Here is a 23,853-nt window from a genome sequence, read left to right on the forward strand (position 1 = left end):
GAGAAGCAGGGGTTCAGTTGGCCCCTTAACAACTGATCCAAACATTCATCCTGCAGAGCTAAAGCCAGAACATGAAAACACGAACTCATTTTGAACAAAGTAGTGCCCGTAGAAGGAAAGGGACAGGGTGTGGGTTACCAAGCTAGGCTACACTGGCTTCTCATCTTTTTCTTGTCCCCGTAATTTTTTAAGCCCCCCCTGACATCACTACCTAAAATTCAACAAGAGCCTAGAAATGAGACATTTCCCTCCTAGGAATTAAAGGAGCCTCCAGCAGTTCTCAACCCTTGACTGTTGTGCAGAACCACCAGGCATAGAGAGAGATACTGATGTAGGGCCCGAAACCCTGAGCCTGGTTCAATTTGTGTAGAGCTGTGATCTAGATATGGCTTCATCTGCTCACATGGGGACGCTTTGGAAAGGCAAGTTCTCAGGCGCATTTCAGGCCTGATGAATCTGCCAGGCAGATGAGTCACAGAGTAGGCTATGGTAGCATCCCCCTGTGCTGTGTGATAAGCCACAGCATGGGCAGTGGGCATGCTGCAGGTTGAGAGCCAGAGGCACAGGCTGAGCACACATTTTCAGCAGGTTCTATATATACTTCCAGAAAGTCCCAGGAGAAAGATGAAGGTTAAAGAGTGTGAACTACTTGTCTCTATTTGTTAGAACTGCCCCAGCTCTCACAATGCCAGCCTACCATGACCAGCAAAGGGGCCATTCTTTGCAGCGGACATGAGAAGTCTTGCCTTACGTTGAAAAATAATGAATGCATTTATTGTATTCGTCATTCTAACATATCTGAATTAAATCTACAGTGGAAAGCATTCGCTGCCATGACAACTGTCAATAGAGTAGCCCATAGTCCACACATCCCACCCCCACTCAACCAGTCGACTTTCCTACAAAGTAAAACAGTCAATTATCCATGACCTCACAGCCGGATAGAAACATCGTTTTCACTCGCAAGGAAGAGAGATATAAATAGAATGTGTCTTCTTTTCCCAATGAGCACTTTGGTCAAAATTTCAAGCTTCAAGTGCGGTCCATCTCGTCCTTGAAAGAGAACTTAGCAGTTGAAAAGGCTCAAGGTTTTTCATTTATGCGGCGATGGCATTTAGAATGTCAGCTTTCACAGTCTCAAACTGTAAGACCGTGGCAAGACAGGCAATAAATGAAATCTATACATGAGCATCGATTCATCCTTTACATGAAAGAAGCGACTAAGGATGAAGGCTTCAAAGAGTGGCAAACAAGCTGCCCATTCTCTACTGTTCCACACTGGGCTGGCCCCAGGGTGGAGACATCTCAGCTACCTCCCATAGAGCTCCAACTATGCTTCATGAGAAAGGGAACGATCGTACGGGTCCCTGTGTATCTGAGAGTCTTGGAGGATGAATTATGCATCTGCCCTAAAGATCTGCTGATAGCCTCAGACAAGAGGAGCAGTTGCAATTCCAAGCATGTACCTGGTCTTCAGGGCCACTCGCTCTCAAGCGCTCTGGGGACCCAATCTGTCTACTGAGACTTTACCTCGAGGACAGTAGATATCAGGAGCCCAGCGGTTGCATTCATAATTGTCTGCTGCCTTCTCACAGGTGAAGCATTTAAATCCACCAGGATATGGAGTGGCTGCAAAAACCAAGAGATTAAAAAAATATCAGTCAAACAGAGCAAAGAATCCTGTAAAGTTAAATATATTAATTTTTAAAAGGGTTCTTGAGATCTCTTGGAGGCGGAGAAAAAAAATTAAAATGAAGTATCTGATGACTCAGCATTTTACAGCAGGAAATTTACTCCTGAGGCGTGAACACTTGTATTCACACACAACACTCTGCACCCAGTCGATTTCATTTAAACAGGCTGCCTACTCCTGATCTGGAAATAGGAAATCTAAAATGCTCCCAAATCTGAAACGTTGGAGCAGCACTCCAAATTGCACACATGACCTCATGTGACCAGTTACAGCACTAAAAGGATTATAAAGAATTCCCTCCAACGATTGTGAAAACGTCTTCCGGGCTATTTACAAGGTGTATATGAAACTAATAAATGTGGCCTTGGGACTCTGGGCTCATCCCAAGATATGGCACTACATACAGACAGATACTCCAAAATCCAAAAACCTTTTAAAACCTGAAATATCTCTAGTCCCATGCACTGCAGAGATAGGACATTCAGCCTACAGTGACCCAACCTATAAGTATCTCAAATGTCTATCAATAAGGGAATGGGTTAAACAAACAGTGGCACATCTATACCATGGAATAGCAGGCACCAACCAAAAGGAACAGATTGTTAGTATTTTCAACAAGTTTAATAAATTCCCTTGGGATTACTGTCAGCGAGAAAAAAACAGTCAAAAAACCTACATACCGTATGGTTATATTTATATTACTATTTTATTATTTTTTATATCTATGCATTCATGTATGCATTTGTGTATTGTGTTGACGTATGTATGTAATGTGTGTGTGTGTGTGTGTGTGTGTGTGTGTGTGTGTGCATGCCCAGGTGCCACCGTATGCATATGGAGACAGAGGACAACTTGCAGGAACTGGTTCTTTCCTGCCAACAAAGTGGCTTTTCCTGGGGATCAGACACATGTGGCGGGTCCACCTTGTCCGCCCACAGACCACTTGGGACCATTTATCAACCTCCTCCAACATGACAGAATTACGCAGATGAGTGGCTACTGGTGTTACAGTTGGCCATGGGCGAGTACCCCTTTGGAGAGGAGGTGTGGCTCACACAATCCCAGCAGAGCTCTCTGACCTTTCCCATACTCTCTCCACGCCTGCGCTGTGCTTCCTGCCTTCCTCCAAGGGCTACTTGTTCTCTGCCCTGCTTGCAAGCTCAGGCTGGGGAGTCACCTGAGAACCAGGCTCTGGAGGTGCTCAGGACACCAGGTATTGTCAGAGGTCGACAAGCAATGTCAGCCCCTCCCCCACTCGTCAGGGCGGTCTTCTGGTTCCTGGTCCTTTGGTTCTTGTGCTTTCAATGGCCTCTTACCCGGAATCCTTTTCTAGCCTTGTGATTTAGATCTCTGCCTTCTCTAAACAGATCCTAAGCATTTTAAACATTTGAAACGGTACCTGGCCTCGCTGAAAGCTGCAGGCATTTAAACAGTGCATCTGCGGAGCCAACAGCTCGCTCTCGCAGATGGCTGTGCCCGAGGAGCCCACTGGTAGAAATAATGATCTCAGGGTAAATTTCATGGCCCACATGGAACCAATTAAGTACGTTATCAAAAATAAACGAAGGAGAGGCAGCAGCTTTAGGACAGAATTATGGTCCAGATAAAACTTTGAATTTTCACCTTGCCCAAAATAGCTGCCCATTCGCACACATGACTGAAATATTTCAGAAAATGGACTGTGAAAATGGTACCTGGACTGCAGACTGGCTACAGAGGATGAGTAACCAGACCTTTCCATGGGCCCATGAGAGTCCTGTGATCCTCCTGCTAGCTAAACTCATCTACAAATAGGGTAAAAATAAGGGTATGGGTCACCCCATAAAATAATAAAAAGCCTAGAGGCCTGGAGGCATCCCAGGAGGGATCTGTACCACGGGGAAAATGTTCTCTGGCACATCACAAAAGCGGAAGGAAATAATTCCGCGAAGCATACACATATAATTAGTAACTCCCCCTTTAGCACCTAGAAAAGTCTTTCATATTTTAACTGAACAATTCTGTGTTGGAATTAAAAGGAAAAAAAAAAACAGCAAAGTTTCAAAGCCCAAAGTCACTCTGTGTTATATGGGTTTTTTAATAGGTTTTTATTTTACAAATATCATTATGAGAAAAATAATCATGCCGCCGTTCTAGGAGATCATGCTGGTTTGCTACATTAGAAATAGTCCCACTCTTAAGTTTAGAATATTTAACATATAAATCACTTTAAGGGGTAAAAACTGAAAATAGCTTGTAAAATTTTAGACAAAAAAATGAATACAAAAGATCTGAGAAAACCAGCATTTTTCAAGTCGTGTTCTTCATAGTCACCAAGGTTTGTGACTGCAAGCTAGCCACGCCACTGCAGCCCACGTGACTCATTCACTGGAACAGCCAATTGTACCAGTCTGTCACTACAGCCAAAACAATTCTTGGCTGGCTTGTTGGATTAGTTCTGCTTGGAAACTCTTCCATCAAAGAGATAAAATGAAAACTTGGAACAACGACTAACCAACTGCTCCGTGAATAAAGTTACTGAGAACCACACACTCAAAAGTTGTTGTGTTCCCACACCTGGATTAGCTCATTGACTTCTCAAAATGATATTTTACAACACTGATGACATATTCAATTAAATACTGCCACTTCTTACATAACTGAACCCTTACTCTGCAATTAACCCGAGGACATTGGGCCCTGAAGAGAAGCAAGAGCTACAGTACTATGCAGCAAAATGGAGCTTTGTTTCAAACCATTTCTACCCAAATAAAGTCATCAGTAGTTGCTACTGGTGATTGACCAAATGCTCTCCATTTTGGTTGGTTTATTATTATTTATCATATTTTCAAAATATTATGTGCATGGGTGTTTTGTCTGCATGGATGGCTGTGTGGACCCCTTGAAAGCCTAGCATCTAAGGAGGCCAGCAGAGGGTGTCAGATCCCCTGGAACTGGAATGACAGATGGTCCTGATGTGTTGTGTGGGTGCTGGGAACTGAACCCAGGTCCTGTGGGATAACCGCCAGCGTTCAGAACCACTGAGCCATCTCTCCAGCCCCTGGTTGGTCTTATTTTAAAACCTATAAATCCACGGCTGTTTGTATTCTCAAACACTGTAGCTTAATATTTGTTTACAGAAATTTCTGTTGATAGTTTGCTGAGGGAGCCAAGGAATGGCACTGATTCCTGACAAATCTTTGCAAGCATATTCGACTTTAATTAACTACAGTACAGTACCAAACAAATGGGGAAATTATTACCTCCGGCAATACTTAACCTGACTAAGGTCAGCAGATGAACAACTATCTCCAATAACTTGCTAACTGATACTGCATCTGATAAAGAATTTATCCCTCTTTTAACGGACAGGGAAAGAGGTCCCTAAGATGTGCTATGTTCTTCTTTCCTACTTCAAAGCCTTACAGAGCAAGCGGACTTCAGATCCTGGTGGCCCCGGCTGTGAATGAATCTAATTTGGCTCCTGATCACAGAGTTAATAAGCTTAGTGCACTGCAATTCAGGGCAGAAGGCCTTGGTCCCTCAAGAGAGGGCGATTGTAAAGAAAAAAAGAAATACCGGAGTGCCCAGTTACTTCCTGTAAGAGAATCTGTCCATTAACTCGCATGGTCAGCCCTAGTTCAAGTTTCCATAACTCGTTTGTAAAGCATCAGGAAAGATTTAGCCTCCCCGCCCACCCCCGCCTGGAACTTTTGCCTGGACAAAGACCTTCAGTCAGCCGCTGGAAATGTGCAGAAAGCAGATGGCTTCGTAACGGGTGCGGATGTGCAATGTGCCTGCTCTCGTCAGATTAGTTCCCACTGGTTTTAGAAAATGGGTAGAAATAAGAAACTCTAAACATCTAAGATTATCTGTCCTGCACCACTAAAATCTTGCTGGTGGAATTCTGACCTGAACATATTTCTAATAGGACATACTTTCTGACACCTGTCTAGAAGTCCTCTTCCTCTATATGACTTAACAGAGTATAGGACTGTGCAGACACATCCCCTGGTTCCCCAGGTGGGGCATAAGCAAGTTCCTGCAAGGACAGAGCTCTTTGATGCACAAGACGAAGAAGGGTTCAGGAAATGCATGCAGAGGAAAATTGGATTGTTTTCCAGGAGCGGTTCCTCTGCTACAGAAAGAAACAGAGGCCAAGACAGGGCATAATCATCTTATTAAATTCTCTTGTGTGATATTTGACCGAATAAATAGCTCCATTTCTCTTAATATTAACTCATTGGGGGGCGGGGTTGTAATTAGATTTTGGTGATTTAACCTGAGCATGGTAAGAAAAAAACCAGCGCTTCTCATATTTAAAAAAAAGAAGAAGAAAGGCACATACAAATTATCAAACAGAATGTTCTGGAGGACGAGTTTGAAATCCATAAAGTTTGTTTCTTATCAAACGTGGAAACTTCAAAGATTTGGAAAGCAGAGAGCAAAGGAGATTAGCGAGGAGAGGCCGAACCTTCCCAGCCCAGCTACCATCAGGGACGGCTGTCTGGACCAAAGCACAATGAGTTTGCTTGGCATAGAAAACCTGCATGTTCTCAAGCTTCCTGCCGCACCGTGTTCTTCCACAGACAGGTTCCGTGTTTTGCTATATAACATTAATAGAATCTGGCTCACTCACTGACCCAGAGAAAGCTGCTTGTACCTCCACCTACAAAGTGAGGCGATTGTGTAAATAATTCAAAATCGGACTAATCCCATGTCCCCCTCGTGTATTTTTTATGGCCAGTGCTCAACAGAAACTTTCTTGTTTCTGCTGGATCACTCCATCTGAGCATGAGCGAGGGAGCAAGGGCAGAGAAGCGTGGCTGTTTAAAAATCCAAAGTGCACACAAACACACTCAAGACACTTCTGATGGAGTCAGGAGAAAGGTGAAGTTAACTCTGATCTGACTTGGGCAGAACAACCTCAAGTTCTGCAGTCCGACAAGAATCCTCACAGCCTGCGACCCGTGAGAGGACCTGCAGCTGGTGAGTTTATCTCTTTCTGCTGCTCACAATCTAGGCAGAAACAACTTCAACCATTTTCACGTTTCCGAATCAAATCAGAAAAGCCCATGCTTCCTATTCAGTTAGCATAGGTCACATGACTGAAACTTACCTATTACCGTACTTTATTGTATTTGGGACGAGGTGTTGCTGTGTGGTCCATGCTGACCTGGGACTCACCGGGCAGCTCAAGCCGTCCTCAGCCTCTCCTATGTCACCTCCTGAGTGCTGGGATTACTGTTGTGTGCCATCCTACCTGGCTCTCCTAAAGAGCGGATGTGATTTCCCCAGTAGAATGTCAAAGTTCATCCTTCAGAGACAACACTAACCAGGGGCCACCCTCACCCTCACTCAGTAGCCATCCCCGGGAGGTAAAAGTAGCGCACTTTGTCCTGGTTTACATAAACTCATTCCCTTCTATTTTCAACTCCTATCCTCTATCTAGCTTTAGAAGAGACTGTGGAAGGAAGAGCTTGTGATCTGAGTCTCTCGCGAACGCGGACAGAGAACGTCAAAGAAGACAACATTCTGGTACTCACTCCTGAGGGACAGAAACCTGGGTCTTACCAAGCCTGACTGGGGTGTAGAACAGAATGCAATATAGAGAGCGTGGCAAGTGTCAGAGTGTCTTCTGCTCAGGTAAATTATCAAAACAAAGTCGAAACTCCCACAAATTAAGCAGTCAGATAAATTTCCCACACAAGTAATCAGTAGGCAGATTCTGCCAGTGAGGGCACAGGCGCAGTAGGCAGACTCTGCCAGTGAGGGCACAGGTACAAGAAACAAACTCTGCCAGTGAGGGCACAGGTGCAGTAGGCAGACTCTGCCAGTGAGGGCACAGGGGCAGTAGACACTCTGCCAGTGAGGGCACAGGTGCAGTAGACACTCTGCCAGTGAGGGCACAGGTGTAAATTCCTCAGCTGGTTGACTAAATCATGACAGCGGCAGAAAAGCTACTCCACTGTCTATTAGGTTCAGGCCTCTGCTACACAGATATTATTCCTGGTCTATAAAACAATACTATGATGTAATGTATGATTTTACCAGATTAGAAATAAACTAACAACGTCCCTTGCATTGCCTGAGAACTTACCACAGCTCATGCTCAGTGCTAAGTTCCCTATGCATTCTGTTATACAATAGTCACAAAGTCAGGAGCCCAGGGGACAGCTGACCTAGTTGCTGAGAGCCAAGGTCAGGTGTACTCCAGGCCCCTGGGCATCCCACATGACCTCTCCCACGCTACAGGAATTAACTATGCCAGGATTGTGGGCTGAGGAAGTCCGAATAGCTGCCTTCCCTTTGCACATTGTATGATCTTCAACAGAAAGGGCCGAATTTTAATCGCCTGTGCGCCTTTCACCCCCATCCCAAAGCTTGCCACGCAGCAGACAGTTAAAAAGAATAATATACTTTGGGCCGAAAGCACACACACACAAATATACTCAGCTCTCACCACCACAAGGGCAATACTGAAGAGAAGTCAAACAAAAACCAAAAGAGAACTTGGGTACAACAATGAGGACGAAAAGAGGAAGCCACACTGCTGTTTGCCAAAGTGTAACCTCAGGGTATCTGTGGCAGAAGGACCCAAAATTCCTGCTGGAAGCAAGAAGCACAAGCAAGAACCCTGATAAATGCAAACCAGAAGCTGGGGGCAGGAATCTGGTGCCCTGCTGTGGTCTCCCCAAAGAATTCTTAACCATGGGAAATCCAGAAGTCCAGGGACTAGGAAGCTGTGGGAGGCAGTGATGTTTTAACTGAGGCAAGGTGCCAAAGAGAAAGGCCAGCTATATCAAACTATATCTAATCTCTTTACAAACAACGCACCGCCTGGGATGGGCCAGTTCCCTTTGATATCTGCCTGAGAACCATCAGAGCCAAAGGGAAGGGGATACGGAGTCCGAGGGATGTGTAGCAGACAGAGAAAACAAGCCTCATCATCTAGCCCAAGATACCAAACAAACACCCTGTGGAAAGGAGGGGGTAAAACACAAGGCAGCTTTTATGAGCATCTACATCCCTTAAATAAATCACCCCATGTCTCTCCTGCATTAAGGTTGCTTTCCACTGGGCATGCTTCAATTCCTTTCTAGCCAGAAATGAGGCTTTTATTTATTTATTTATTTATTTATTTATTTATTTTTCCAGACAAGAGAACAAATAGAAAACAGAGTCTTACTTGAAGGGTGGAGGTAGATTATGTCTTTCACTGTGAAGTCTCGGGATTGAGCAGCCTTCAGACAGTCGGCCAGCAGGCTCAGCAGCAGGAGCCAGGCCAGGGCAGGGCTAGGCTCCATGGCAGACCGGCGTGTCACTCATACAGAGGGCCTCAAAGTGGGCACTCGAGGCGATGAGAGAGGGCCTGCACCTGAAACGGGAACACAGACTCATCTTGGTATCCAGCAGGAGACGGAGCAGGCAGCCTGGCTGATCTAGGGTAGGTGAGCTGAGCTGGGGAGGGATGGCACGCTGGGCCCAGGGAAACAGGTGCCAAGGGGGCGAACCTTATAGATGGTAATTTTAGAGTACTTAGAACATTCCAGCCTGAATCTATTCTTAATCAGACTGCTCCTCCTGGTAGCAATCCCTCCTAATATCCAACAGAGATGGTATCAGGAGAGATTGAATTTTAATGAAATCCGGCTATTTTTGCCAAGAGCCCTGGGGCCATGTGCCAGAGAGCAACAATAAATAAGTCAGAAGTCAGGTGCAAAGCTCAGAAGCTTCTCCTCAATTATGGTGTGGGCCAGGGACCAGGTATCATCCTCCCTGAGTCCTAGCCCACCATAGCAAACTGTAGGAGGTAGACTAGCTGTGGAAAAGAAATATAGATAAGGTGACATTTTCCAAACCCCCAAACCATCTCAACAGCACAAAATCTCCTGAACGGAACCGACATTTATTGGTAAATACCACTGAAGGTGTTGGCAAAAAATAAATAAAATAAAATAAAAAAAATACTGGTTTATTCCAATAGCCCTATGAGGTTGCCACTCCCATTACCCCATTTGGAGTGAACAGGTCAAACACTAAAGGCCGGGACTGGCTTCTACTCTCAGTGTAACTTTCAACTCTGCATTTCAAACTCCAGCAGCAGATGCTGTGTTCTGCCTAAGAACGGATGCTTATGGGATTGAGTTGCTTCTTCGCATTAAGAAGCCATCTACTGCCCTTATCCTGACCCTCGTGCACTCAGACGGGAGAACAGTGGAGCCCTGTGCAGGCTGTTCAGCTTACGCAGACTGCAGGGGATGCATCTTCTACAAATGGCTCTCTCACTGTCTCCTTAGCGCTCGAGAAAGTCTGGTCTCAGTCTGCTCTTCCAGATTCCATAGTCTCTCTTGCTCATGAAAGGGAGTCCAAGTTAAGTGTTTACTTATTTCAACCCAATTAAAAAATTTGCAATTAAGACACTGTTTACAGATTTAACGTAAGAATTCAAGAAGATTTTTAAACAGTTTAAATTTTTAAGTTCGCTTGTGGAAAAAAAAAACCCTTAAATAATGACCAAAATATTGTGAATCAGAAATTCAACAATTTGAAAAGGCAATGTGGCCTATTTAGATATCAGGATATACTTATAAAGTGATGTTAATTCAAGCTGAATGTACAAAAAGTACACCAACAGCCCAACTCTTCATTGGATATAAGCAGATTTCCAAAACGACAAACAGAACACTAACAGCGGGCAGCACTGTACTAGAGCGAATGGAATATAGGAACACCAACCGAACTCAATACGCTACAATTATTTACACATGTTTCTATGTTCATTTTTTGTTTGTTTTCGGAGGCAGGGTTTCTCTGTGTAGCCCTGGCTGTCCTGGAATTAGATCTGTAGATCAAACTAGTCTGAAACTCAGAGATCTGCCTGACTCTGCCTCCCGAATGCTGGTGTTAAAGGCGTGCTTGGCCACCACACCCAGCTATGGTCACTTTGTTTTAACTTGACAAGCTGTTTGGGAAACTAAATTCCCTCTAAGGAGGGACGATGCACCCTTGCCAAGTTCTGGCTCACCAGCTCCTCACACTTTGCTTCCTGAAACAGATACACATTCGGGATGAGGACAGGCAGCAAGGCTATCTAATAAATATGACTGGTGAACGCTGTAGGGGGCACTTAGCTGAACAATGTAAGCAGAAACAAGTGTCCGTGGTGGCCTTCCCTGCCTTGAGGTAGCAGTTCAGCTTCACCCTGGTGGAGTTGACAATGTCCCCTTTTTAGAGAATTGGGTGAGGCAGGGGAGACAGGCCTGCACCTGGGAGACAGGTGGGCATAGGGAATACTGGAGACTTCTACACCACAGCCCACACCCGGCCCGTTTCCTTGAGAATCACAGTTGAAAATGGCAGGAATGTTATGTTTGGAAATCACAGAAGAATGCAGAGGGCCAGAAAGGAAAGAGGATAGATAACAAGACAGGCCAGACCTTGGAGTTTGCTGGGGCTCCCACAGGACAGAAAGCCAGCTTGACTTTCTCTCAGGTGCAGAGGCTGGAAGTTCTGGGTCAAGGTGTCTGTAGCTTTGGTGCGTTGTGATCTTTCTCCTTGGCTACAGATGTAGCCTTTGTCCCCTCGTGGCCTTCTTCCATTTCTTGCTCCTGTTCTTATGGGGACACCAGTCCTTTTGAATTAGGGCTCAACATTTATGACTTCACCTTAATCCCAGTACCCTCCTTAAAGGCTCTTGTCTCCGAACAGAACTGCATTCAGAGGTACTTGGTGATAAAACTTTAAGTTAAACTTTGGGGGGAAAATCACACTTCAGCCCTAGTATGGAGTTTCTTTCATATTATATTTCCCGTCCCATGATATACCACAGAGCTACTATTTAAAATTAGGAATGGTGATACAGGGAGCCACAGAGAGATGCAAATGCCTTCCTGCATCATGGGGAACATGAGATCTTCTGGTCAGGGACTTTCTGTGGCTGTCATTACCTCCTCTGGTTCACCTGGTTATAGAGGAGCGTTGGCCACCGCTGTGATGAGATGAGACACTTGCCTCGGGCACTCAAACAGCTCAGGGATAGTCTCCTGTCCCCTGATGTAAGAGATTCATGATAAAAACAACAAAATCATGGCTGCTAAGAAGAAAACTAAAACCCAGGCCACACCACAGAAGAAAACTTAGATGTGGAATGTCCTTCTGTATACGTGTTACTTTTATTGGTTGATGAGTTAAAGCTGTTTCAGCCAATGGCTTAGCAGAGCAAAGCCAGGCGGGAAATCTCATACACATATACTATATATATATATATGGAGAGAGAGAGAGAGAGAGAGAAGACAGAGTCAAAGAGATGCCAAGTAGCTGCCGCCAAAGCAAACAGATGCCCGACCCTTACCAGTAAGCCACAGTCTCGTGCCATACACAGATTAATAGAAATGAATTAAAAATATAAGAGTAGATTAATAAGAATCCTGAGCTAACAGGCCAAGCCGAGTTGTAATTAATATAGCTCCTGTGATACTATTCAGGTCTGGGCAGCCGGGAAGCAAACATAGTCTCTACTTACAAAACGTAACTAAGTCACAGAAGCTATGGCCACTTCTACCATATAACCCCAAATATAATCTGATAGGTATGGGGAGTATCTTGAGGTAACGTTCAAAAAACTATCAAGAAACCTATCTTCATAACAAAATAAATAGAACAGAAAACTCAATGTAAGATATGAAGTTAAAAGGATGTGGGTTAAGAACGTAAAGGTTTATAATACCACATGGGATCACTTTAATCCCTATCTTGTTTTCCCCCCACACCGTACGCAACACGGCTTCTGCTTTCTGGTTTGTCTTCCACGTCTCTCCTCCCTACATGGAGTCACTTCCTCATCACGTAATTGGTGCCTGCAGCTGTTCAAGTGAAGAACGCCACAGTACCTCCCTGCGAACGTCATAGTACCTCCCTGCGATGGGACGAACAGCCCAGGCTAGAGACCATGTTTTACATATGAATTTCAAAACAATCAGTGAGAAGTAGCTCAGGAATAGAATTGAAGGTGAGCTCGCCCTACAGTTCCTCTCCATGGTTCCTGCCACCCACTGAACATCCTAGACAACCCGGAGAGCATCCCATCGAAACTCCTCTAACCTCCTGCATTGAAGAGCGAGCTCTGAAAGCCCAGGATGACAAACAGGTAACTTGTGGGGCAAGCTGAATGTTGTCCCCTCTCCCCAGATGTCCGCACCACAATCCCCAGAAAGCGATGAGGGAACTTAAATGTGATTAACTTAAGACTCCAGAGTTGAGGAAAGCCAACTGTTTTATCCAGGTGAGGCCCATATCATCTCCAGAGTTCCCACCAGAGAGAGGGAGAGGCAGCAAGAGGGAGGGGATGTAAGTCCAAGGACTTGCTGTGCTGTGAGCAGAGGCCACAGGCTAAGAAATGCTCCAAATTCTAGAGGCTGCAAAGGACACAACAATCCTGTATCTTCTCCCAAAGGCCCAAGAAGAAGCAGTCACCCTGACATCTTATCTTCAGCCTAGGTCTGGTGCTGGACTGTTGACCTTCTGAATAAAAGGGCTTAAAAAAAATCTGTTGTTCTTAAGCCACTAAATCTGTAGAAATTACAGCAGCTAAGGGAATACAAGACAACTACTTTAAAAATCATTTTCCGTCACAATATACCCCACAGGAATATGCAGAAAATAAGCACAAAGCTACATTTGTGCTTGTCACAAAATTATTGAAATTTTCTTTTTTGATTTTGAATGATTATCAGAGAAGTATCACGGTGAACCAAACAAGACTGTCATTTTTAGAATGAAAAACATGGCCACATAGTAACAACTTAATATGGTTTGATCAATGGCTTCTACTGATGGTACAGACTGTGACACAAAAAAAAATTAAAAAGTCAAATGATCCCTGGAACAGGACATCTCAACATTATGTGGAAAAAGGTATGGACCGCTAGTTCTATGTCCTTGCTCATCTGTTTTGTCTACACAAGTCTCCTTGCGCACCAATGTCACCTGCAGGCAGAAAACATTTGCTTGGCTCCAGCACTCACACACTTGCTGAGTCCTGCTCTTCACCAAGCCCTGGAAACACATCAGAAGTGTCACAGCTCTCTCTTGTCCTACTTAACAAGCTCGGGAACTTCTCTGAGCATAGCACAAATCGTCCATGACTAATACCATCTGCTATTTGGTCCATGTTTAGTGACATATTTGTAGGTTTTTTTTTTGTACATGCATGAATGTGTGTGTTCAAGTGTGCACTTGTGAGTGCAGGCACACAAGGAGGCCAGAGGATAACCTTGGGTGTCACTGATCAAGAGCGGTTCGCCCTGTTTATTTTCAGTCAGAGTCTCTCACTAGCCTTGAACTTGCTAACTAGGCTGAGATGTCTGACAGGTGAGCCCCAGTGACTCAGCTATCTCTGCCTCCCCAGTGCTGGCATTACAGATTGAACCCAGATCCTCATGCAGGTAAGGCAAGATCTTTACTGAGCTATCTGCCCAACCCTTTGTGTGTTTAATACAGACACAGACAGACAGACAGACACACACACACAGAGTCACACCCACACACAAACACAGACATAGACACACACACACACACACACACAGACACGGACACAGTCACACACATACACAGACATAGACACAGACACACAGAGATACATTCGCACACTGTGCATTGCTTTTCTTGCTTTGTAGATGAGAAAACTAAGTTCAAAAAACAACAACTTGCTCAAGATTACACAACTGCCTTATGTGAGATTTAAAATTTTGTCTTTCAGCCCATAAACCTAAAATACCCAGATGAAAACATCCCACACTGGTTTTGCTCATAGAAGGGACTGCAAGAAGGGCTATCTGACGGATGTGTTGTGATTTCACAGGAAATAGACTCGTTTACAACCTGAATTCTTCAGAGTTCAACTCAAGATCAATGCCAGTGCTTCCCACGTGTCAAACACTACGAGCAGCATGTCTTTTCTATGATTTTCCTTCCAGCTATTGCCCTAAATGTCTTTTCGCCGCCACTGAAGCAAGCATTCTGCAACCACGGCATCTAAATGTAACTCCAGCGCAGCTTTGCCACCACACCCTCCCAGATCGAGTCTCCAGGTCCAAGGCTGTGCTGAAAATGTCTAAGTAACAAAGAGGAAGTGAGTCGGTCACCTCGGTTGGAATACAGGTCTTGAGCCTAGTTATACAATCATACAATGCATGCCTCCGTTTCCTCACTTGCAAAAGGGGCTTACTTCCCACCTCAAACGTTTATGAAGCCCACAAGAGTTACACAGTAAAATGAGGTGTGCTATTTACTAGGGTTTCTCCCGTTATGTGTTTTATTCAGAACCAGTCCATATGTTTTGTAAATGAAAAGTAAACACAGTGAGATTTACATTGTTCAACATTCAGTTCACATTCCCTAAGCCAGAAAAAAAAAAAAAACAACATTGCAATCCCTCAAAATGCCTAAGACAAATAAATATGGACCCATATGTTTCTACCTCCGCCTCATCTGCTCATCGTTGCCAAGGCTGGCATAAAGCCAGTAGGGAAGAGGAGGTTTGGCTGGGTCTCAAGCAGCCCTGGTGATTTCCTGCCAGCCCTTGCCAGTGAAGCAAACATCTGGGTGCTGCCCTTACAAGCTCTCCCTAGAATGGTCTATGTTGCAAACCAAGCTGTTTGCACATTGTTTTAACTAGACTTTGCTTATATATAAGGAGTCAATGAAGGCAATGAGCATGCCCCTTGCTATCTTTCCTCCATGCCTGTTCTGGGTATGAACCCATACTGCTCATGGCGGATTATCATAGATGAAGTTAAAGAACACAGAGATCTGTTTATCACATTTCCATTCCTGGAACAACACACACGAGGGATGTAGTCTACAAGGAGAAGGCTTATTTGTGATTTCAGAGGTCTCAGTCCACGAAAGCTGCTTACTCCGATGCAGCCAGGAGAGGGGGTAGACGGCCACATGTCTTCATAAAGACACAGTGACTTAACTTCCTTCCACCAGACCCCAATCCACAGTCTCTATTACCTCCAGTCGTGCCACAGGCTGTCAATCAAGTCTTTGGTACGTGGTCCTTGGGATACACCTGCCCAGAATATCCCAAGATCCATCATTTTACACAGGAAAAATCAAGCTGCATTCCTTTGACCCAAGTTGTTCACGAAAAGCTTCCAATCCTTTCTTAGACATGAATTTTTAGAAATTCAACGGAAAACTCCTAAATTCTTAAGAAGTTGAGCCTTCATTCTCCCAACAGTTCGTGACACTGACTCTTCTTAAGAAAATGAGGCCTCTCCTAGGCTTAGGAATGATTAGAAAAAGGCTACAGAGAGAGACACCAGAGCTATGAAATATTCTAGGAGCTGAATATTACTTTGTATGCTCAAAAAAAATTAATGATTATGTATCATTGTTACAACTTGAAACTGTTCTTAAAAGCCTGACGGGAAAATTTTCACTTTTATGTACAATTATTCTTTAAGGATTTTACTGATATGAATCAAGATATTGTAAAGTTTACCGCCTTATAAATCAGTAATTATTTGCTATAATTCTTGACATTGCAAAAGCATCATTAGATAGTTCAGAACATTTCTTTCATTCCATTTAAAAGTCCTATACTCATTAGCAGTCATTTCCAACCCCTCCCCCAGATTCTGACAACCACCGATTTAATTCGAATCTCTATGGCTTTCACGTGAGTGGGATGGTATAGAAATGTGGCCTTTTGTGTTCTGTTCCCTCAGGTTGCCATGTGTTTATGGTCTGTCTCCATTATAGTATCGATAATATTCTTTTTTATGGCTGAATGTCTCACTGTATGAATATAGTACATATGTTTATTCATCAGCTGACGGCTATTTGGATGGTTTCCACTCTTGGATTACTACAAATCATGTTGTTATTAACATTCATGTACAATTCTGGAGATCAAACATCCATTTGCATTCTTATTGTTTGCCCAGGACTTGGTCTCATAGGCACCAAGGGTTGAACTCTAAGGTGAACTGCCAGTGTCTCACTGGAGTGGAGCCATCTCACACGTCCCATTTCCACTCTCTTCACACCCTCGTCAGCCCTGCTGTCTTTCTTAAAACAAACACACCATAGTCTGCCTCGTACAGGTGAAGCATGTCTGGCTGCGTTTTATTATCTACGGTAATTTCCTTACATTCATTTGCATTTTCAAGTAAAGCAATGAGGTTGAACATGTTTTCACGTGTTTCCTTTCATTTGCGCATCTTCTTTGGAGTTAATGTCTACTCAAATTACTTACCCAATTTTTAACACACTGTTGATTCTCTATTGTCAGGCTGTGAGAGAATTCTCATATCTGGATTCTAGACATTTTACGTGTGCAACATATGGTTATCAATTATTTTCTCATATTCTCTATGCTTTTCCTACTTTATTTAATAAAACAAACAAGCAGGTTTTTTTTTTTAATGTAGCCTTGGCTGGCCTGGGACTCCCTCAGTAGACCAGGCTGGCCTCTCGCAGAGATCCACCTGATTCTGCTCAAGTGAGAAAGGCAGAGGCTGCCACACTTCCCATCTTTTCACTTTCTTGATAGAATCTTCTAATACACAAAAATTATGGAAGTATGACGAGATCTATATGTTGCCTTTTCACAAATACAGACTTTGTTCCCTTGTAAAAGTCAAGTTCAGTTTGGCATGAGAAAGACCTCCATACAATGCATAGCAAAAGAATCTGTCTACTTTGGAGTGATCAAAGCTCTATTTTCCACTTTGTTTTTCAATGAGGAAAACAGGATGGGCTGGAGCAGGTATTAATAGCCACAATGCTGACATCATCCCTCCGTCAATCATAAAGATTACTCCTACTTTCTAGGAATGAGGAAATGAAAGACATTTGACAAGCACTAGCCATTAGTTTAACGATGCCTGGAAACGTGGGCTCCACTGAAGACGGCTGCGGATTCTCAGGACCAGGTGGTGCTTTGACCCCTAAGGGCACAAATGCTCAGATATTAATACGAAGGGTCTTTTCTAGGACTCTGGTCACTTCTGAGTCCACTGTGTCTTTGGAGTGTTCTAGACTTTAAAAAAAAAAGTGTCTCCATTTTCTGATGTTGCCATTTGAATACGCGCTGCGGGCCCCACCCTTCCCCAAACGCAGAGCCTCCTGAGAAGTACACACTCATTTTCACAGCTCTGTGACCTTTCATTTGTTATTTATGAGCTTTTGAAAATCTAATACCTCTCTGACAGATTTAATTTGTGCTCTAAATTACCTTCGCATGAGTTACTCAACTGCTGATTTTATTCCAATAGATTATTTGCTACACTCTGGAATAGGGGAAAACAAGCGCTTTGAGAACTACCAGGAATTCTCTACTCGGAAAAGAACTGCGAAGAGCTGCAGTCGGTATGAACGGTACCAGACGAAAAAAGGAGAATCCGTACACTAGTCACAGATGTAAAGGGATAGAGCCCTAACCCAGGTCAAACTTCCCAAACCTATACTCCGTAATCTCTTTTTTTATATAGAGTCCACAGATAAGATCCTCCCACTCTTTAAACCAGCCAGCAAAGAAAATCAGGTACCTCTATAAGATACCCTGACTAAAAACCCAAATGCTACAGGACAAGAGCTCAGGGCCAAGTCAGAACAAAGGCACCTGTGCAGTACAGAACCGAAGCAAATTGAAAACATTTGGAAGCTATTCAATTAAAGTAGACGCCTAACACAAATACAAAATGGAGTTCTGGGGCCTGAAAAGTCATGAAAGGTCTTGATTTAATTGTTAATGTGTACAGGGTTTTTTTTTAATATGTAAGATTTGGTGATGACGTAATGACCCAGAAGCGTTAATTCCACTGCATGTATAAACTAAAGGTATGTACTCACAGACCTGAGTTACTTAAATATAATATTCAGGCCAAAGGTAACAATTTCCTCGTGTTTGGGAATTGCTCAGATTATACGGTGACTTTTAAAAAGTGCTTAAGATTTTTTTTTTTGACATGTCTCTATTGTGAGATAGATCCTACATCTATCATGAGTCTGAGTCAGCCTTAATCAGTGGGCCAGAGGGTGTGGAAGCGACTTCATTTGCGAGGCGGGTCATAGAAGGCAAAGCCACTTAAACGCAGTGTGCTGGGATTTCCATGCTAGAATCCTGTGATCTCTGAAGTCAGTCCTAGTGACGAGGGTGGGATGATACAGAGGGAGCACAGTAGCCAGTCAGGGCTGCTGAGATGCATAGAAAGAGACCTCCCAGCCTGTTCCAAAGCCCCAGCACCACTCTTCCCCCTGGCCCAGCTCTAGCGCCATGACACCTAAACAGAGCTTCTAAGAACAGGCTATCCCTTTCCAAATCCTGACCCACTGACCATGAGCAGTAACGATTGTGACTCATGTCCAACTAGGAATTTGAATTAAAAATCTCTTTTACATTGTTATGAAGTTCGGCTATCCAAATCCAGCCGGCAGTAGCCACAGCTGAGGAAGGACAGTAACATGAAGAACTGTCCTGTGTCCTTAACTGTTGGGGCCCAGAGAAAAACAGTCTGCTAACCTCCCTTGCTTTAAGTTCCCTTTTGCCTTTTTTGCTGACTCTGGTTCTTCCCAAGTGTGGCTGGCTGCTGCAACAGCCTTCTTAGGGAGCCCCTAGTCCAACTGTCCCAAAGCCTTAACAAAGCAGGGAGGTAGGTACATCCCGGCATCCCTAACTGCATCGGGTAACTTGGCACTCCAATCGGAGAGGACCTTTATCCCTGGAACAAGAGCATAGTGTGGAATCTATCAACATCAGCATAGGGAGGAATTGTTTTCCCAAAGGGAACCAAGGTACGGTGATCTGAAAAAAAAAATGCCTGGAATCTGGGACAGCAAATTCCTACACATGTCCACTCCGATGTACAAAACAGCATTTGAATAATGCTTTAATCTGGAATGAAAATTTCTGCAATGCCAATAAAGCTTTTCCATGTGCCCCTTTCCACATAAAAATAGGTAAAGCAATGACATCTGAGGGGCATCCACAGCCAGCTCTCCCAGGAAAGCCCCCTTATTCCTGGAATGGGTTTACGCTAACCTCAATCGCGTGCAGTCACTAGGGAGCACTGTTCAGTACACGTGGCCCACGCTATTGGCAACTGCTGCTGGGTTCAGCACTGGATGTGTGAGCCAACCAGGCAAATTAGTGTTCTTGGACAGTTTTCCTTTAGAACAGACCACATCCCTCTCTGGAGTAGGAGATGCAATAAAGCTCAGGATCACGTGAATGCGACATTCCTCTCCACTTGGCACAGGACAGTGAAGCTTACTGGCTTGGAGACAAGAAGGGAAAATGGGGGAGAACTCCAACCATGTTCAGAGTTTGAGTTTGGGACAATTCTTAGCTCTTCCCTTACAGTCTAGTACCCTTCCAACCAAGAGATGCCCCGGACGTCCAGGTTAGTTTGAGATTGAGACATATTTCCTATCCCTTGCAACCAAGAGCTATAACTCAAGGGTCTTCCTAAAGGGTCCATCTACCAACTTAAATTTTCCTATGGAACTAATGTTTCTTTGCTTGTTTCTTTAATGTAGTACAGCTTTAAGCTTCATTGGTCAAAGGCTGGAGCACAGAGGGCTTTGAAAATACCCATTACGGAGAACTAGCTAGAGATGACTTCTTTTGGATATTAGACACACTAACGTTGCATTTCCAACTTATAGGGAGAAAAAAAGTTCACATTCCTGATCTAAACTGAAGATTCATTTGCATGAAAATCGATGCTTTTAAAAAATGTGCACTTTCTTTCTCTGGAGTCATTGGCAAGGCTAAAGTTATAGGGAAAAACAAAACAAAACAAACAAACAAAACATGGCCTTCTGCTTTGTCCCAAACTCATTTAATGGACAAATGCATCAAAAATCTTCGGCTCCTGAAAGATAGAGGATGCCTGGGGAGTATGCCTGGCAATGTGGTCTCACATCCAAAGATGCTGAGTTTGTTCTGGGAGCTGTTTCACTTGTTTGCTGTTTCTACCAACTTGAAAACTTTTGAGAAATGACCATGAGGATTCTCAAGTATAAAAGATAAGGTAGGAAGGACTCAAAGAGGTTCCCACACTGGAATGGGGTGCTGGAAAAACTTTAGCCTGCTATCTTTTTTAAAAGCTACTTGGAAACAGGGTGAAGGTTGGGAAATTTCTTGTTTGGGTGTCTTTTCTTGGTCTTTCCTATATGTTTTAAAATGTCATGGTTTCCTTTATTTTTTTTTATGGGATTGTTGTCCTAGAGACCTTTGCGTGACATATCAGTTGGCACTCAGTAATCAATATGAAGTTATCAGTGAGTTAAGTCAGGACAAGATACTCTCTGTATGTTCAAAATAACCCAGCTACAAACCCAACATTCTAAATTTTACCTAGTTTTAGATAAATGTGTGTTGAACCTGCATTGTACCTGTGCAACACTTGTGCTTCTTACGCCTACGGAGTTCAGAAGAGGGCAGCAAACCCCCTTGAACTGGAATCACGGCTGATTGCAAGCCACCATGCGGTCACTGGGAATCGAACCCCAGTCCTCTCAAAGGATAACTCGTGATCCTAATTGCTGAGTCATCTCTCCAGTCCTTCAAACCAAGCATTAGAATGAGACATATCTTCTCTCCCCTGATGACAGAGCAGCCACCGGGCACTCTCTCAAGGGACTCTCCAAAGGCATCTGCAGTGACCCATTCATCTTCTTCCACTGATTTTGAGTGTTTTGAAGCTTCACCAACATGAAGGGCACTATTAGCCATGGGTTCCAAAGAAGAACCTGCCTTCTCTGACTCTGTGGAGTTAGTTACACGATTTGAACTAGTTTTTATTGTTAAGGGGGTATTTGCACAGTATTTGAGACCACCTTTTTCTTTCTTGTTTGAGGGCTGAGGTGTGCTATTTCTTCCCTGTCACCTCTGCCAGCATCTCATGAACTGCCACTCACCAGTGCTGACTCTCCAAAGCTCAAGGTGAAAGATGCAAGCAATGACACTATCTTTACTCTTCCTGTGGAAACCTTCCTTCTGTCTTTTGTGTTAACTAAAACCCATCTACCAAAGAGAACGAAGCTTTCTTTTGGGCTAACTACAGTGCAGTGTGCTCATCCTTGCAAGCTCCAGGCACCTTGAGCATGTGACCCAGGTGTCATTCCAATCCTCAAATGCCTGACAGAGCATGGCTTTCTCTTCACATAAACGGTCTTCCTTTCCTCAAAAGCTAAACCTTCTGTCCTCCCAGCTGTCGCAGCGAAGTGAGAAACATGAAGAATAAATCTCATCTCTACCCATTGTGGTCCTGTACTTGGTTCTTAGTCAGGATTGAAAAGCAGCCAATGATCTGTCTTCGCTGCCACCTTGCATGGAGCATGGTCGGTTTTTGCCCACAGTTCCAGGAATCCTGACCAAGCTCTTGTTAAAAGTGTGCTTCCATTTGTCTCGGATATAGTCCAACCTTGAGAATGGACTGAAGTTGCATGTTTGGTAGGTATGGGGAGACCTTCTGGAATTTCTTATAGGAAGAGAACCAGCCTCTCCTATCTTCTCATGGGAAAAAGAAAAGGAAGGTACAGCCAATATTATAGTTTAGAAACGAAATGTCCGCAAAGGTGCATGCTGACAGGCTTGGTTGACAGCAGATGGGTCTAGGGAAGTGACTGGATCCTGAAATCTCTGAAAGCTCTGACCTCAATCATGGATTTTGTGTAGGTGGGGCTCCACTGAAGGAAATAGACCACTCGGGGCATGCTGTGAAGAGAGCCTGCATTCCCATGCTTGCCTGCCTCTCTGTGCTTCCTAGTCACTATGAAGTGAGCGGGTCTCCTTCACCACAGACTTCCCTGAAGATGCTCTGCCTCACAGCTAGCCCAGACACAAAGGCCACGGTGACCACAAGACAAAGGAAGCCAGCATCCTGTCAGGTGATTTTCACAGGTATGTGTCACAGGAACGACAATCCACCACAGGTATTGGTTTCATTTTTTTAAAATGGCTTACATTGTAGCTCCGTGGCTAATACTTGATTCCTCAGCAGCCAACTTCTAAATCTTAATCATGTTTCTCATTTGACAAAGGACATATTTAAGAAGCAGATTGTGCTGGTACCTACTCGGCACCACCCCCCCCCCCCAAGGTCTCTGATCCCTTCAGGTACAGACCATGATGACAGCTCAATGTTAGTTTCATTGTTTTGGAAAAGCAGGTAGTTGGGTTTCCTAACCTGCAACACTATTTTTTAAGTACATTTATCTACTTAACACGGTTACATAAAGGAAGGAAGGATTTCATCTCCCTAAGCATGAAGACAAATAAACACAGTCAATGAACTCCATGTCCCTATCATCGAGGCTGCAATCCTTCCTTGTTTACCAAGCTCCAGGAATCGGTCTGCCTTGACCGCTCCAGTCCTGGGATTGTAAGGAGCCTATGCACTGTACCCAGATGCTTTACTATTTTGTACACAGGTTCCGGGTGTTGAACTCAGATCCTCATGTTTGCAAGGTAGGCATTTTATTTATGGAGCTAACATTTCAGCACCACACTGTCCTAGAAGATGTCTCCCTTCCCAGGTAACTTTGTCTGTCCCGCCCCACTCCCCAAGAACCTCCAATTCATTTCTCCTCAGAAGCCCTGTAGCGTGGCATTCATATGTATATAATATGAATCAGAATGCACACAATTCATTCTAATCTTACAGACGACAGTTGCTATATTGTGATTACCGTCTGTATGGGGTCAGGTCATTCAACACACCTGCTTTCAGATATATCCTACCTACTTGGTTCTGGGGAGGTAAAGAGACGTCAAATGCTGCATAGACATTGATGCCTTTAAGGAGATCATAATCAGACGGGAAAGGCAATAATCACCTTAATAATCATAGTGTGAGTTGCTAATACCAGTAATTAAAGGAAGCGATCCATACTAATTTAATCCATGTTCGTGTCAGAGTAGATAATATCCCATTTTAAACATGAAGAAAAGAAAAGCTGCGTGTCCAGGGTCATAGTCCTAACCAGTGGTGAGCTAAAATTTGAACCTAAATCTGAAAAAAACAAAAAAAAGAATCAAATAAAGAAAGGCAGCTTCCCTTACTGTCTTACCGCTGCGACACAAGCCTCTAACTGCTGCTACTAGAGCAAAGTTTCCAGGAAGCAAAGAAAAATATCCTATCACAAGGTCCCAGAGAGCC

General features: G+C 43.9%; 1 protein-coding gene across 4 annotated transcripts in view; it reads right to left on the bottom strand.

Annotated features, from left to right (window-relative positions):
* Lypd6 (LY6/PLAUR domain containing 6) overlaps positions 1-23,853 on the bottom strand; it is a 114,812-nt gene that overhangs the window by 18,383 nt on the left and 72,576 nt on the right. For 3 of the 4 annotated variants that reach the window (XM_050139974.1, XM_050139975.1, XM_050139978.1), the window contains 2 exons: positions 8,862-9,050; positions 1,531-1,629 (listed from right to left, as the gene is read on the bottom strand). In XM_050139974.1, coding sequence (XP_049995931.1) covers positions 1,531-1,629; positions 8,862-8,979 — 217 coding nt within the window. In that variant the 5' untranslated portion in view covers positions 8,980-9,050. Of the gene's footprint in view, positions 1-1,530; positions 1,630-8,861; positions 9,051-11,112; positions 11,297-23,853 lie in introns of those variants that run through there. The other variant, XM_050139977.1, reaches the window with a different exon arrangement.

This window comes from Alexandromys fortis, unplaced genomic scaffold (assembly GCF_014885135.2).
Source record: "Alexandromys fortis isolate MF-2015 unplaced genomic scaffold, M_Fortis_MF-2015_v1.1 scaffold_33, whole genome shotgun sequence".
Classification (NCBI taxonomy): Eukaryota; Metazoa; Chordata; class Mammalia; order Rodentia; family Cricetidae; genus Alexandromys; species Alexandromys fortis.